The following is a 16,044-nucleotide window of genomic DNA, read 5'->3' as shown; positions in this document are numbered from 1 at the left end:
CGCCTCTCGGGCCGGCGCTGGCCCAGCGCGCACATGGCCAGCGCGGGCGGCGGGGGCGCGACGCTGCCCCGGGGAGGGTCCGCGGGCCCGGCGGCGGCGGACGGCCCCCGCCCCGCACACCTCCCCCGCGCGGGGGGAGCGGGAGGGAAACCCCCAGTTCCGCTTCCTGACGGCGCCGCGGCCCGGGCGGGGAGCGGCGGCCGGAGCGCGGGGCTGCCGGCGCCCATGGCCGGCGAGCGGACGCGGCGCTTCACGCGGAGCCTCCTGCGGCCCGGGCAGGCGGCGGAGCTGCGGCACAGCGCGGCCGCCGCGGCCGCCAGCGGGCGGCTGCAGCTGCGGGTGAGTGCGGCGGGGCAGCGTCCGGCGGGGCTGCGGGCACCGGCCCAGGTGCGAAGCGCGCTCGGTTCCCGGGGAGGGCGCGGCGGCAGCGCCGGGGCGGGGGCCGCAGCGCCGGCAGCCCCGGCCCGCCCGAGCCGCTCGGCCGTGGGCGCGGAGCCGCCGCGCTCCGCTCCGCGCTCCGCTCCGCGCCTTCCCGTGCCCGTGCTACGGCCGGGCTGACAGACCTCGCTGACAGCCCTGGCCGGCGGCCCGGCGTCCTCCTTTGGTTTTCGCCGGTTTTCTTTCCCTCTGTTTGAGCTTTGCAGTGGCGGATAAGTGATAGCCGGGGAGCGCCCAGCCGGTGCCAGGACAGGCGCGGGTGCTCGGGGCCGGGACAGGCGCGGATCCCCGGTGTGTGACAGCCACGTGAGGTATCGGTCCTGCACAGCCCGGGCGTCACTATCGCTACCGAGAGGCGTGTGCGCTCCCGGTGATTTCCACTGGAAACCCCACGCCAGAAGCCTAAAATGCCACGGAAACACAGACCCTGTTCTTCCTACTTGCATTCGCTTTTGAAATGCATTGCATGAGGCTTCAGGCCCCGTGTCTCTCCATCAGTGGAATAGCACTACAGAACTGTAAACTGTTATCACACTATTTTAACTGTATTTTCTCCTCCCTTTACATAGATGTACCTAAGTCCTCAGCTGATCAGGCATAGATGGCAAATTGTTAGGGTTCACAGTGAAATATCTGCTAGCCTTTTCAAATCACTAGGCATTTATGAGTCATTTATTAGCCACTTTGATATTAAGATTCCTTTGGACTTAAAGATACGTGTTATGAGCATTATATGACTCTTTAGATGATTAAACATATAATTTCTGTGAATCATTTAATTCAGGTAAATATTTTCCTTTTCTAGTTTTTCAGACAACACAGCTCCCAAAGTAGAGGGAAAGTTGTAAGTGAAAAGTCATCACTTATCAAAGTTTACCTCACGGCAGTGCCTAGCTGTAATACATTCTCTCTGCATAAAACAGGAAGCAATTATGCAACTGTGTTCCCATAAAGTTAGTGGGCATTTCCCATTTTCTAAGGGCTCTTGCCCAGTACAAATGGACAGCTGTGTTAAAGCGACTGCTGTGCTTAAGGACAGCAGCCAGTTCCCAGTTCCTAGTTATCTGTACACCAAATGTGAGTTGTTTTCTTTACATCACTAGATTTGAAGTGCTTTTACAATCAGCTTACGGAAAGGTTAGAAGAAGTTATATGTCTCTCCTGACTTCCCACAAATGTTGTACATGCCATCAGCCCTTATCAAATCCCAAAGCATCCTTACAACTGCACCACCAACAGATTCGCGTGGTCATGTCTGCTGGGCACAGAGATCAGAATTTGGCCCATTATCAAACAGTATGCAGAACACTGATGGAGTTTTGGTGGAAACCTACAAGGAACTGTCATGGTTCGTTTGGGCTCTAACCGGACACTGTGCTGAGTAGTTGTTTCTGAAGAGGGTATATTTCAGTTCAGGTACCAGCTAAACTATTGCATTGTCTTATTGCATCTTGGAGTATTATAAATGAAATTCTGTTAGAAGTATGCTTTACTCTGCTGGTTTTTTGCTGCAAGAACGCAGAAACAAAACAGAATTAACTTGATGGGGCAAATCTGAAATCGACGGTCTGTTTCCTTAGATGAGAGTGATGTTTTTAATGTGTTACTAACAAATCTTAAACTGCTATCTTAAGAATATAGCATTTAATTACTCCTCATGTATTCACATTGTATTTTATTCAGTCTGTCTTTAAAACATCGAGACTTCAGTTGTAGGGTGACAAAAATCATCCGCCGCTTCTATGAGTCTTCTGTGAGACTTCCTGTTGACTGATGAAACACACTGGTGCTGGATTTCATCAGGGCTTTTGATTCAATATCTGAGGCAAATACAGTCAGATCTGAAAAGATGGTCTTTTAAAGATTCTGAAGTTAAGATTTGAAGACACGATACCAAATTCTGGTTTCAGTTATACCGCTCAGTGGGATCACTTAGACACTTCCAGATGTGTTTTATTCAGCAGCAGGCACAATGGTTCTGAAGTCTGAGTTGCTTGCTGTGTTGAATATGTATGGCTCTGGGGAACTTAATGAAGTTACCGTCTTTTTACCATACTTTTTTGGGTTGCCAGTAATGTTGCCTCTGAAAGGCAAAGTTTTAAAAAATGCTTTATGCTGCAGTCTCATGACGGAGTACAAAGCTGCTCCCTTCAGAGTTAAATCTTTTCTACCTACATCAGCTAGATTGAGCGGAATTAACCATGGTATCTTGGCAGATGTAACCAGGGTTGCCATTTGGGGGCTGCTGGGTGGAGTGGTGTTCTGTCCTGGGCAGTGATTGCTGCCTCTGGATCTGTAACACAGAATGCCAGGGTGGCAGGTCTGTTGAGGTGCGTTAGGGTTCGCTCTAGCCTCTGAGCCTTGCACTCAGGGATGCTGGGATGACGCAGCCATTGCAGTAAAGCTGTTGTGTTGCTATTGTAAAAAAGTCCCACAGAACCCAAAATTTCTGGCTGAACTTCAACTGACTTTTTGTACCAGAAGTGAATATTCTCACAGAAAAGAAAAATCGGGTGAATTCAGTGAGGTCTGTTGGTTTTCATCACATCTTGCTCTGGATGTATCAGCACCTTATATTCCAGTTATGCTAAATCTGGCTTGTGTTGGAGTGTCCCAAAAGTTGGCACAGCTGCTGTTAAGAGTCTGCAAATAACTGGCAGCTACAAAGGAGGGAAAGCATAAACGTGTAATGTAAAAAGAATTATGTGTAAAGAGTAAAGAATTAAGCCTTCTGGTACTGCTTTTGTGTATGTCCTGTACTGAATTGCAGCTGAACTTCTGCTGATGACATTTGAACAGCGCCTGCTCTAGGTGCAACCCTTCAGTTCAGTAAGAGCATAGGGATAAAATCTCTATCTTAGAGAAAAGTGTTGAGTCTTTCAGCTCTTTATTGTTGTCAGTCATATAGATTGCTTCTTCTTTTGTGTCCTTCACCTTTACTTTTGCTCATTTATTCATTTAATAGGGAAAAACAGTTGTTAGTGTTCAGCACACAAAGCTGTTTGTAAAAAGAAAAAGGTGCCATTATAATCAGGAAAAATGAGTTGGTAGAAGTAAGGATGTTTGTCATTTGGTGTTGTATAAGAGAAGAACTTCTACAGTGCCCTGAAAGATAAAAAGTGGAAACAGAGCTTGAAGGTGGAATATATGTGTGTATCTTGCTGGTAGGGGGTAGTTTTGACAGAAGTAACACATTCTACGTTAATTACCCAACTCTTCAGCAGGTGGAAGGAGTGGTGCTGTCAGGTGTTAATGGTGTATGGCTGTACTTCAGGTTGTTTCCATTGCCTCCTTAAGCTTTCAAGTAGAAATGGCAATTCACCAAACTAGCTGATGAAATAGATCAGCATCATCTAGAAGGTAAATAATTTATTGTATTTTGGAACTTTGATGGGAAATTCTTTGTCTCTTCTAATAGAAAACACTTGTTTGAAAGTTGCTTTATGAACACTCGCTGCCACTGCCCAGGAAAGCTGAATAGCTGCACACAAGAAAGGGAAATTAATATGTCTGTTGCTTCATTTGTGTTTGTCACTGCAGCAGTACTTTACTGGAAGTTTTTAAAATGGACATGGGCCAGTCAGTGCTTCTAGAAATCAGCTTGCTAACTGTTTAGCTAGTACTAAACTTCATGTTATACTATTATTTCCAGATCTCAATTAATTTGGCTAAGTACTGCTGGCTGCAGTCCTCATCCTTTACATAAAGTATTGTGACATTGTTTTTATAAAAGAGCTGCAGCAGGTCTTTCTCCTCATCTCTTCCATCATTAAACAAGTTAATAGCAGTCTGAAATTGGGCTGTTGCTCCACATGTCTTTTTTTTGGCAGAGGTTTCTTTCCATCCCCCTGCAGCCAAGCATGGAGAGTCATGATGTCCGATCCCTGAGTACTGGCTGTCTCTCTCACATGGAGGGCTGGATTATATGGCTCTCTCTTCTGTACAATATGGGTTCCTCTCTTTTTTACCTTACCTGGGCCCACCATAATTCCTCCCTGAAAGAATAGATCCCCTTAATTTCCAATGTGTATTTTATGTGGTACGTACTTTACAAATAATGTCTCTGTTTATATTGTGGTTGTATATTTCTAGTTTTGCGTGGGTAATGAACTGCTTTGTGACTCCAGTGGTGCATTGTAGTCTCTCAAGAAGAGGAATGTGTGTGGTTTCCAGCCTCACAGGGAGCACCCATTGCCTTGGAACCTTGATAACGATGACAGAGCTTTGACTGTGCCTACTCTGTATGGCCTTTTCTCCGTATGTGATTTGGCTTCCTTGTTGTGAATGAAATAACACTGAAAACCTCATCTGCTGAGAAGGTACAGTGTTACCTGAGCTGCTTCAAAGACAGAAACTGGACTGTGAAAGACCCCTTTCTTCTGAGGATATTCTGATGTCTACTGTTAGTCTAGGGTGAACCCAAGTAATGCATTTATAAAGGCAGTGAGTCTATCATGGTGTTGTACATAAAATAGACTCTGTGTGCCTGTACATAGGTGTACATGCACTGTCTTCACACACCAGCTCCTAGATTTTTTTTTTTTCTATTTTCCTGCAAAAAAACCCCAAACTGGTGCAGGAATCTTAAGAGCATGAGCATACGGAGAAAGCCTCATCCTGTTCTAGTGGTTGAGAGAGTTTGTTCATGACACCAGCATAAGGGAGTATCACCTACAGTGTGGAGCTGGTAGTTCTGTTATGGCAGGCCTTTGCATTTGAGATGAGGTAGGGATGACACAACTTGACAGGCATATTTAGAATGTTAACAACCTTGTGCAATGTTGAAATATTAAATAACTTGTTTATATTTGTAATTTACCTGTGAACCTTGTTCATGAATCTACACTCAAGAACTTACCTTTCATTTATAGCCTGTGTGACATCCCTTACTTGCTCAAGCATAAGACCCACATTATTTGTAAGTAGTCTCCTTTCTTAGCAATTTTTTGTTGTTTTGAAGTGTCTGATGAGTAATTTTGTAGATGTTTTTCACTAGGGTATCCCAAGAACACTTGGTGTGGCCTGGGCAAGGATCTGATTGCTTTCAGCTAGCTGCTGGAGCCCAGATGTAAGGGCAAATCAAGCAAAGGGCACAGACAAGAATGCACTGCTTGCACATTCTCCAGCTGCAAGGCTCCCTCCTCTGCAGGCAGACAAAAGGGGCAAAGTCTGCTCCTGAGCAATTCTAGGAACTTCATCTGGCACTGGGGATGAAATTGATACAGAAGTGAGGAAAAGGAGATAAGGGAACAGAGCCTCAGAGAGGGTGGAGACAGAGAAGGGAAGAAAATGGTTTAGAAAGAAAAAAAGTATTGGAGAAAATGGGGGAAAAGAGAAAAGACTTTGTGGGGACGGAGAGGCTGAAGAAGACAATAAAACGAAGGAAAGAAACTAAGAGAGCTGCAAGAAAGCTTCGTCAGGTTGGTGAATAACTTGTGCAGATAAGCCATTAATATGCACTGCTGGGCAGTCATTTAGGAGGTGGGGAGAGCCAGGCACTTGGATTTAAATGTAGAGTTTTTACTGTTGTCTGGCATCTGTCACTTGACTAAGACTTTGTTTTAAATTCATGGAAAGTGAGTCACCTTGAGTAACTCAAAATGCTCTCAGGTTATAGAAGTTGCATTAACTCCTTTCCTTTTGCCTGCAAGGTTAAATAAGGGGTCTTGAGAGGGAGAGAATGAACATCAATAGCAAAGAGAAGCTGGAAAATTAAGCCTTGTGTTGGCTTTGGAGGAGGATGGATACACAGAGAGACAGTTTAATATTGTTGTGGTTTATAACAGGCAGTTCTGCAGTGCATATGTCACTTCCAGAAGTCAAAATATGTTTGTAACTTTTCTAGCACAAGGTCAAAAACCCTCTGAAGTAGTGACACAGATGTGATTATTACACAAAGACTTGCTTGTCATGTGTGTAATGTTTCCAGTTTTGGATTCCCTTCATTTCACAGAACTCAACAATAATTTTCAGAATCTAAACTATACTTGCTGTCTGTTTTATAACAACTGTATATTCTTATTTTAGCAAATGCCGACTTTATCCCTGGTTTTGTTGATAAGAGAAACAAAACACCAGGAGCTAACTGCCCAAGTTCATGCAATAAATCTATAGTAAAAGCCTTAGAATGATTGTGTCCAAGTTTATCCCCCTGCAGGCTGTCCTGCCCCATATGGAGGAATAATTTGCCTGGCTTCATAGTCCCCACCCTACTCCTCTCACTTGTGACCTGGGGAAATTTTTCCCTCTTTTGTAAAATTGTAAGATAACTGAAGGCTGCCTGTCCTTTGCGTGCTTGCTTGGTGTAAATGACCTCTGCTCATGCTGTCCCTTTCTGGGCAGAGCACAAACAGACTCCAAATAGCAGTGTAATAGGAGGGTACTGGGCTGCATTAGTGTTAAACCGTGATGTGTGTCAGTGAAGCCTTACGGAGGTGGGAAGGCTTTTTCCACTTCTCTCTTTCTCTTTTATTTTTTTATTATTTCCCAAATGTCCCTTCCCCTCCTCTGTTCTTTAGTTTGGGTGCTCAAGGCAGAAGTCTATTATTTTTTCTACTTTGTGTCAGTGATGCATAATCCCAACCTAAATGCATTGCTTAAAGAAATTTTTTGTTGATTACTTGCCATTTCTGGTACTAGTTTTTTCTTCATTCTACACACAGGAAAGATGTCAATGTTGCATTTTTGTCGTTAGATTTTACACAGGTGAAGAGTTCCCTTGGAGCACTGGGGGTAGGTGGTGCTGCCCAGCCTCTTCTTCCCAGCTTTACTCTGGGAGTTAACATCCAGCTTCTTTGTTTGGGTGCTGTAATATTACTTTTCAGCTGGAATCCAAATAGTGCATGTTTTGGAACACAGTGTAATGTTTTGAGATGACATAATGTAGATGTTCTTTAAGCTTGTATTAAAATACATCAGATAGGGAAATCTGGATGTGTTTGTGACAGGTGTGGGTCCATACTGTGCAGACACTAGTGTGAGCTGCAGCTGTCATTGGGATCCCAGGAAAACATAGGGAAATGGAGATTTCAAAAAATTGAAAGATACACTGTGTTATGTTTGAAATTACTAATGCACTCCTTATTAAATAACAATTAACTTACTGCTAGACTTTATTCCCCCTATTGCTGCTGTGCAGTTGTATAATATGCATTATACAGAAGCTTAGTATGCTGTCCGCAGTGCAGTGATTTTTTTAAATTCCTGTGTAGTTACCTGCTTTTTCCTTCACGGAGTGTGGAGGAAGGAAGTGGAGGGCAATTCTGTCACTGAGTCTGAAACGGGCTGTTCAGGTAGGAGAGTAATGCTGGCTGACTTAAAGCAAACATGATCCTAGGTTACTTTGACATGCTGACCTAAATTAAATGATGTAGATATAATGAAATTTAATGAATGCAATTGAATTGGATATGATAGAGGGGGAAAGCTTCATTTTTTTTTAATGTGTTACTGTTTATCAACAAGAGTAGTACAGAAATATTCTCTCTGAAACTGGTATGATTAGGAATGTTTGGAATAGCAAAAAAGAAAAAAAAAATCTATCGTCTTTGGATTTTAGTTTTTAAGTTGTCGTCATCTAAATGTGTTGCTTGGCCATGCTAGATATACCTGCTTTGGCAGCCATGTTTAGGTTGATTATTTTGAGGAGTGTACTTTAATTTGTAGGCAAGAATGAAAGTCTTGATTCTTAAGTGTCTTCTAGCACATGGCTCTGCTTTTCTAGGGTAAGTTAAAATCTCCCCATATGGGGAGCACAACGGCTCTGCAGACCAGGCCTAGAAACATCTTTTATCCAAAAGCTGCCTGGAACGTTTCAACAAAGGGTAAATGTGTCTATCTTTTGATACTAATTCCTCAGTGATCTTTGCTCTAGACTGGGTTTTTCTTGTGGTTTAGGGGCAGAGGTTGACATGGTTTGAAGAAAATGTATTTTTAAAGTGTGAGAAGATTCTCCTGTGATGTGAATTTTTGCCAGGCTTGGGGACAGAAACAAGTGCATGGCAGAGGGGCATGAGGAGAAGGAGGGGAAGACTGCTGTGATATCCTCTGGCCACCGTGGTGTGTAACAAAGCCTTAAACTACTTTTTCCATCTCTTTCTTCTGCTATGAGGCGCTTGTTGCAGCTTCCTCCTTGCCCGCTCTCCACCTCCTGCCTTCTTTCCCTCTTAGTCTTGTGCAAGCTCTGGCAGCCCTGGGGAGAGTCTGAGCCAAGAAGTCAGCAGAATAGAGGAAGGAAAGGCTGCCTATACCCAAGCACTGTGCAAAATGTATGTTCAGTTTGAAGGAGGGCAAGATTCCAGTCCTCCACATCTTCCTTCTCTCCCCTTTGGAAGCAAACACAGCTCTCCCTTCCGTGCTATGAGTAGGTGCAGGAGAAAGGATTCAGAGCTTTTGAGTCTTTGAGTGAAAGTGGTGGGCTGAAGTCAGCCTGGGGGCTATTGATTGGACTGTGCTTGTTCAGATAGTAAGTTATCTTTGGAGCCTGTCCTGTGAAAGAGCTTTCTCCATTGCTGTGGAAGTGCCATGGCACAGGCCAGGCTTGATGTCTTTTGTTAGGAATGCCTCTGTTGCATTTCACACACCATAAATAACTTGTGGTATTTGTAGCAATCTCAGTCTCTCTTTGAAGATACCAGTGTACCGCCTTTTCCCTGGCTTCCTTTTTTTTTCTTCTTTATTTGTTACTAAGTCTCAAAAGTGGTTCACGGGCCTGAATTTGGCCATCCTTGGGATAGAACTGTCTCATGGCTTTGAACTTTAAGCTGTATGGAACAAAATACATGAAAGCTCATTGTACAGAACAACTGTGCGTTGACAGGAAGAGACCTTGGGAAAACAAGTCCTGGGTCACACCTCTGATTCTATGTGCAGAGAGAAAGGGAGTGATGAGTAAGTATTAAAACTAGTAATGAGCAGACTTTGATATTTATTCTAGAATATCATGTGGTATGTGAATACCTTTTGTATTCACATATTTGCAATGCATACTAAAATATGTGCTGAGCCATCATGTTTCTATTGTCAGTATATAGGCACACGTTTTTCCCTTCAATTCATGGGTAGCAGGTGGACTTCCATCAGTGGTTAGAGACCAATTACAGTAGCAGTGTTAAATATCACGCACAGCTCTCCTCTGAAAGCAAGTTACTAAAAAGCATCTGCCTGTTCCAAAGCTGCATCTCACTTTAGGCCTTTAACATAAGTAACAGTTGTTTTTCCTTTGAGCTGTGTGATTGCACAGTGCCTCCGTTCTGCTGACACCCTTTCATTAAACAGCTAAAATTGCAAACACTGATGGAAACTAAGTCATACAGCATTAAGTAGGGTTGAATTATACTGCTCTTTTTAGTGCTACATGAATTTATCCTCATAGCTTCCCCTGAATCAATGAACACTGTTTTGGAGGTTTTGTAAGAGAACCTACAAAACAGAAATTCAAGAGATACATGAACATATATTTGGCCTTTCTGGTGAAATAATAACCTGTGGTTTAACAGCAACATTAGGAAATCCCTAATATGAACAAGAAAAAATTGTAGTCAAGGTAGATGATTACTTGTCTTCAAATGTCTTTCAGAAACCTCCTGCTCCTTCTTTTCATGTTTCAAATACATACCCAGTTGTTTCTGTGTTTCTATAGACTTTGGAAAGGAATTGGAGCTCATGTAACACACCAACTCCAAGTGGTTTAAGTGTGATTGGTTTGGAAATGGAAGAAGATGGAATGATAGTTTGGGGGGGGGGGGGGGGGGGGAAGCGTTATGTAGCAATGATAGTTCCAGCTGGCTGGGGATGTTGGCAATGAAATACTTACTGCCTTCTATGTATTCTTTCCTCAGGAAGGGTGAGGAGAAAACTGCAGAGAGGTTTCAGGTGAACATTACAAGTTATTTGTGTTGCAATAAGGATGAGCAGTAGTATGCATGCCTTAATATGAAGTTTATCTCCTTTTTTCTTTTTTCTTTCTCGAGTTGTTCTTACAATGAGAACCCTTCAAAATCACTAGCCGTGGCCTGTATGTTGCAGTTAAATATTATCTTTCTCTCATTTCTTCATTCTCATATCTGCCCACTCCCTGCTTTGCTGCCCTCACCCCTTCCAGTCCTGGATCCTTGTTGTGCTTTGTGTCCCTCTCCCACTTGTCTCGGAGCCTCTGTTAATGCCTCTCTGTGCAGGGAACAGTGTGTCATTTGTGTCAGGCACCATATCTTTGCCTGCCATCCATGCCACATAAAAACCCACTTCTTCCAGGAATGCTCCTTGCCAGTTCTGCAAATGGATAATCTCTCTGCTCCTCCCGTCACTGCCCTGTGTCGCTCTGCTCTGCCGCATCTCTCGCCCCCATTCTGGTGATGGAAACTTTGGCTTTGGTGATAGGCCTCTCTCCTGGCTTTAGTGTGGGGTTTTACATTGAGCACATGGGTTTGTATCAATAGTTGCTATTTGAATGACTGTTCACCAGTCATGCTTATGATTTCATTCATTTTATTATTGGTAACATCTATAGGAATAATACATGCTAGTTGCTATTATCATGGGCTCAGCTAGGCAGATTTTTTTTGCTTTTTTGAGTCTGTCTGTATGATAACAGGAATAAAAGCTGGCTAAGTGCAGTGCAAACGGTATGACTGCTTTTAGACAGTTTGGCAGGAAATGCTATTTCCTGTTCTGTTTGATGTTCTGTTGCCTTTTTCATAAATATTAACCCATCTGGGGCTTCAGCATTTGTTGTTATGGTAGGAAAGACGATGTCAGTGACAGCCAAATTTAAATGTAGTTGTTCCTTTAAATAGATTGAACAGGTTCTGGTTAAAAACCACAGAATTGCCCTGCTATTCTTTTGACTGCAGTGTAACATCTTCAGATTTCTGTCTGCATGGTCAAGTTGGAAAGTGGGATTAGATTTGCCTTTAAAGTATGCGCTCACACCAGTGTGGTTTGCTCTTCTGGATCAGGTTAGAGCTTCCAGAAGTCCTGTGTCATAGGCAGATGCCAGGTTCCTCAGCACTCCAAAGTCAAATAATAATTCTAGTGCCATTTGATGTGTTTCCCAGATCGCCAGATAAATTTTTATTTGGAATAGGATGATAGATACTTTCTTCAGAGGATTTGTGTCCTTGTCTCTTGAGACCCCAAGCAAGTGCTATCCACAGAGGTGCCAAGGTCCCAGCCCAAACTCCTGTGTGGTGGAGGTGAACCTCTCTTAACCTTTCACCCTGCCTGTTCCTTTTGGCTGGCAGTCATGTGAACACTGGTTCAGCAGGATGTCTTGGTTAGGGTAGTACCTCCTATCAGGGTGCAGCACTCTTTTGGGGCTGGCTTTTAAGCCTGTGGTTTTTTCAAATCAGATGCTGATAGATGAGATTTGAAAGCCAGAGGGTACTGCTTCCCAGAGTGCTGAGATCTTCTGGCATATTTGTGCTGGGTGGAGGACATCTCTAGGTGTCTCCCTGGAAGTGCAGTAGCTTCCCTTGCCGGTGTTTGTGTATGCCAGTGACACTGTGCCCCAGCAGTCTCCTCAGTAAGTTGCCAGCCTGATCTTTTGTGAAGAGCAGTCGTCCTGAATTTAGTGTTACTACATCAGGAGTGAGGCACTGATACTGAGAGTGAGTAATTGTAACCAAGTCTGCCCTTATGCCTGACAGTGTGTGTTTGGTATTTAGCTGTAACTGTTCCTAATCTGCTCAGCTGCTTGACAAAAGCATGAATGACATCGAGGTGAGAGCTCTTCTGTTGCAATTCTGTGTTACCATGAAATAATTGTAACATTACATTGAAAGTGCTACATGATTGTTAACTTTAATTAGAGCACTAATTATATATTGGTGTGAATTTCAGCAGAAATGAACAATTGCTATCTCTGCATTTAAATTTCCATCTGAATTGTAAGACAAAGTTGAGAATATTTTCCCTTGGTGTGAAAAAGGGGTATGTTTAAAGGGAATCTGCATGTACCATCATATTTTCACTTGGATATTGCATGTTCTAATGAAAGCTTTGGCAGCATAGACAACCAGACTGTTGACTTCCTTAAACAACAACTATAAACCAATCTTTTGGGTTAAAGTTCCCCTGTGTACTCGGTAACATTTAAATAATTTTCTTATGAATTTGCACTTTTTCTGCTGGAGCTACTTAAGAAGATAACCCTGCTCAATGACCAGCTGCCAGCAGAAGAATCAGGGGGTGATCCAAGAAGTTGGTAATCTATTTTAAAATCTAATTGCATGGTGTACACAGTTAGGGAGCTGCTTGATACCCTGAAATAAATCAATTCATTTTTGAGTGTAAATAATTATGATTTCCTGAAAAACACTATCTGGCTGATCTCTGTTTCCTGCTTGGTTGAGAAGTCCTGAAAGACTAAAAAGAGAAGAGGTTAACATTTGAGTACTACCTAAAATTACTAGGATCCCTTGAAAGTTCATTTGAGATGTGTCATAATAATCTAGAGAATGGCATCACATCTATTATATACTAGGTAATTTTTTTTAAAGTACTTCTCTAAAGTGGTTCTGTAAGAACAGGATATTTTCATAAATATCAGTTAATTTTACAAAAAGTCAATAGCACATGCTATTAGGACTTCAATAATAAAAACAAATTACTTGTAATGAGACATTTCAGTCAGTGAGAATGAAAGATCTTTGCACATATGTGTATTTAGCTCATAGTTTCTACTCATATTTTAGTCTCCCTTAGAGTTCAGTATTAGTCTTTGAAAACACACATGTTACTAATCAAAATATTATTCTTCTAAGGATTTCTTCCTGAAATACCAACCAGAAGACATATGTTTATAGAGACTGTGTTAGAACTTAACAAATACAGACCAAACAACTTATAATTGGGCTGGTTTTGCTTATTTTGTATTTTGTTGAATCAACAGCCTTGTGGATGTGAATGTTAATGGGTACCAGAAACTTAGGGTTCATTAGTTTTGTATTTTGTATGATTTTATTCTCTTCTGGAGGTCAAATAAAAGAAAGGGAGTGAAATCCTGACATGAGACATAAAATGAAAACCACATGTTGTACAGAAAAGCTGTCCAGGGGACAGTGTCACTCATTAGCTGCTACAATAGCTGTTACTTGGTTTGATATAGTGAGCACATTGTTGTGCTGTGAAAAAAGCCCAGCAATATTATTTCTAAAAGGGGCAGGATGCTTTTTGATTGCGTTGGTGTTTTTTGTTTTGCCTTTTGGGGTACTTTTTTTTTTTTTTTTCTGTGGTGATAAGGGAAAAGCTGTGGGTTTCCGGCACTTCCTGGGGTGTGGTGTGAGAGGTGGCAGAGGAACTGTGTTTGAGTTGCTCCTTTCTGAGAGGGTGACAACATCCCAGGGAGCACTGTGGGTCTGAGGGAGCTTGTCTCTTTTCCATGCTGTTGTATGGGTGGTCTCACTGTTCCAATGTGCAGCTTGGGCTTCCTGGCTGGTGTAAAAGCATGAGGAATGTGAGCCTCCCTGAGCTTCCAGATGTGCTGAGAAGGGAAAGGTTTTGGGGCTAATCAGCCCCCACATTGTAATCAAGAGGATAACTTCTCTTGCAGTATCTGGCACTATATGCACACAGATCCCTTGTCTTGTGAAGGCTGATGTTTATGCCAGTAGGATTCTCTGTAGGTGGATTTCTCTTTAGAAATTAACAACTTGCCCTGTGTGCTTTAGCCCAAGAAGTGTCAGGGTTAGGTGGTAACTTGATATGATCAAACAGGGAAAATGTGCGTGGCTGGCTGCCCCTGGACCTGTCAGATTTGGGTAGGGTTTTTTGGGTAATATGTAAACAAACAAAAAAATCAAGGCAGCTCTGTATTTATAGCCTTAGAAACTTTCAGAGTCCTAACTTTTAGCTTCTTTATTTTGGATTCTTGGCACTGGTAAGGAAAAAGAATCAGAAGCCACATTATTATACTGCTAGTGGAAACAATCCATATTCTTCTTGTGGGATCTTTTCTGACAGATAAAAGGATACATCCTCAGATGCTGTATTTGGGGAAATGGGGTGATGGGAGAGCAGCACCCGAGACAACACAGTTTTTTGCTGGCCCACATATGTCCAGATTTTACTTTGCATTTCTTTTTTTTTTTACTTCATCCACATTTTGTGCCTAATTTTCCCTTTTGCAGCTGTAGAAGCTTGTGCTTGGAAATTGAATGAGATTGTTCCTTTTGGTTCCTTGCATCTGGCTGAACTCTTTGCATCTGCCTCAAAGTGAAATTGCCTTGAAACAATAAGCAGGGATTGTACATCTGACTTAGAGTTGAAAGAAGCCTGATTGGGAGCCTCTTTTGTTCGTTTCTGGGTTAGGTTAGATACAGAGCCTTGCGTGAAGTGAAATTGTACGGTCTAAAATGGCCAGTTCATCGTGTCTAACCTTTGGTTTGAGTCTTTGGCTTAGGAGGCTCTTCTGCTTTGGTTGTGTTTGGGGCTTTCCCAAAGAGGGCACAAATTTGTGCTCTGGTTTGTTAGGCTGAATAAGCCATGTTCTTACACACTCACAGAATAACAGTGTGGAAAGAACTTCTGGAGGTTGTCAAAGCAGGTCCAGAGAGACAAGGTTACTCAGGCCCTTGTCCACTTTCCAAAGATGCCCTGTTCCTGTGTTTGACCACCCTTCATGGTTAAAAGTTTATATTACCATATTTGATTGAATTGTCCCCTATCACGTATGTTCTGTTCATTGTGTCTCATTCCCTGCTGCTATGTCTCCATGGGAAACCTCTCTCTTCTCTATACCCCACTAGAGTGTAGACTGGCAAGGTTTTCCATCAGCCTTCACTTCGTAAGGGTGGGCAAAGGTATTTTTCTCAGCATTTCTCAGCATTCTCCAGCCTCAGTCTGTATTGGTGATCTTGCAAAGAATTTGATCCTCTGTGTAAGTGGACTTGTGCTGGGCATTTGAGAACTGGACACAGCAACCACATTAATTCTCTGGGCACACTGTTCTGCAACTGACTCAGGTGGCCAGGCCTGTTCGTGTACTTTCAGTGATGTTTCAGCAGGGTGTTCATGTCATTACATTTAAACACAGGACTGTAAGTAGTCTCTTTGCTAGAGGTACCTCGGATGATATCCACATCTATAATGAACTCTGCTTATGCTGGTGTCGTATTGGTAGTTGATTATCATTTTGGCATTGGCCTCTGCTTCCAGCTCTTCCTCCTTTATTTTCAGCTGCTGAATGCCCAGCTTACAGTAGAAATTCTTAGCTTCAAGGCATTTGGTGTTTTGAATTAAAAATTTATTTAATTAGTTTGGAATGCTTTAGGCAGCTAAACTCCTGGCTCCCTGGGGCAGCCCATCATTTTTATGAGGGAGTTTGGAAAGGCCTTTCTTGGCTTGAAAATCTAAAAGCCTCCTGTGAAGAGCATGTGCAGAGCCAGGTGGGAATTGCTGCTGAGCTCTATCACATGCATAGTCCTGACTCAGAGGCAGAAGGTGTTCAATACTACTCTCGTCCTGTCAGTCTGGCATCTGAGAGAGAGGAAGGATATCAAAAGTGGGAGCCAAGAGAGGAGTGACTGTAACCTCTCTGGCCTGGCTTCATCTGCAGGGGAAAAAATGGTGGGGTTTGGGTTTTTTTAATTTTTCATGCAAACAAAGAAA

The 16,044-nt window shown here is 42.9% G+C and overlaps 1 protein-coding gene across 1 annotated transcript in view; it reads left to right on the top strand.

Annotated features, from left to right (window-relative positions):
• Positions 1–225: 225 nt before the first annotated feature.
• The window catches only part of DOCK10 (dedicator of cytokinesis 10), a gene marked incomplete at its 5' end in the record, with an annotated part of 144,254 nt that continues 128,435 nt past the window's right edge, over positions 226–16,044 (top strand). The window contains one exon of the mRNA XM_082287920.1: positions 226–339. Coding sequence (XP_082144046.1) covers positions 226–339 — 114 coding nt within the window. The remainder of the gene's footprint in view (positions 340–16,044) is intronic.

Source organism: Coloeus monedula (assembly GCF_965178545.1).
Source record: "Coloeus monedula genome assembly, chromosome: 10".
Classification (NCBI taxonomy): domain Eukaryota; kingdom Metazoa; phylum Chordata; class Aves; order Passeriformes; family Corvidae; genus Coloeus; species Coloeus monedula.
Note: the sequence above shows the minus strand (reverse complement) of the source record. Positions and strands in the feature narration are given on the sequence as shown.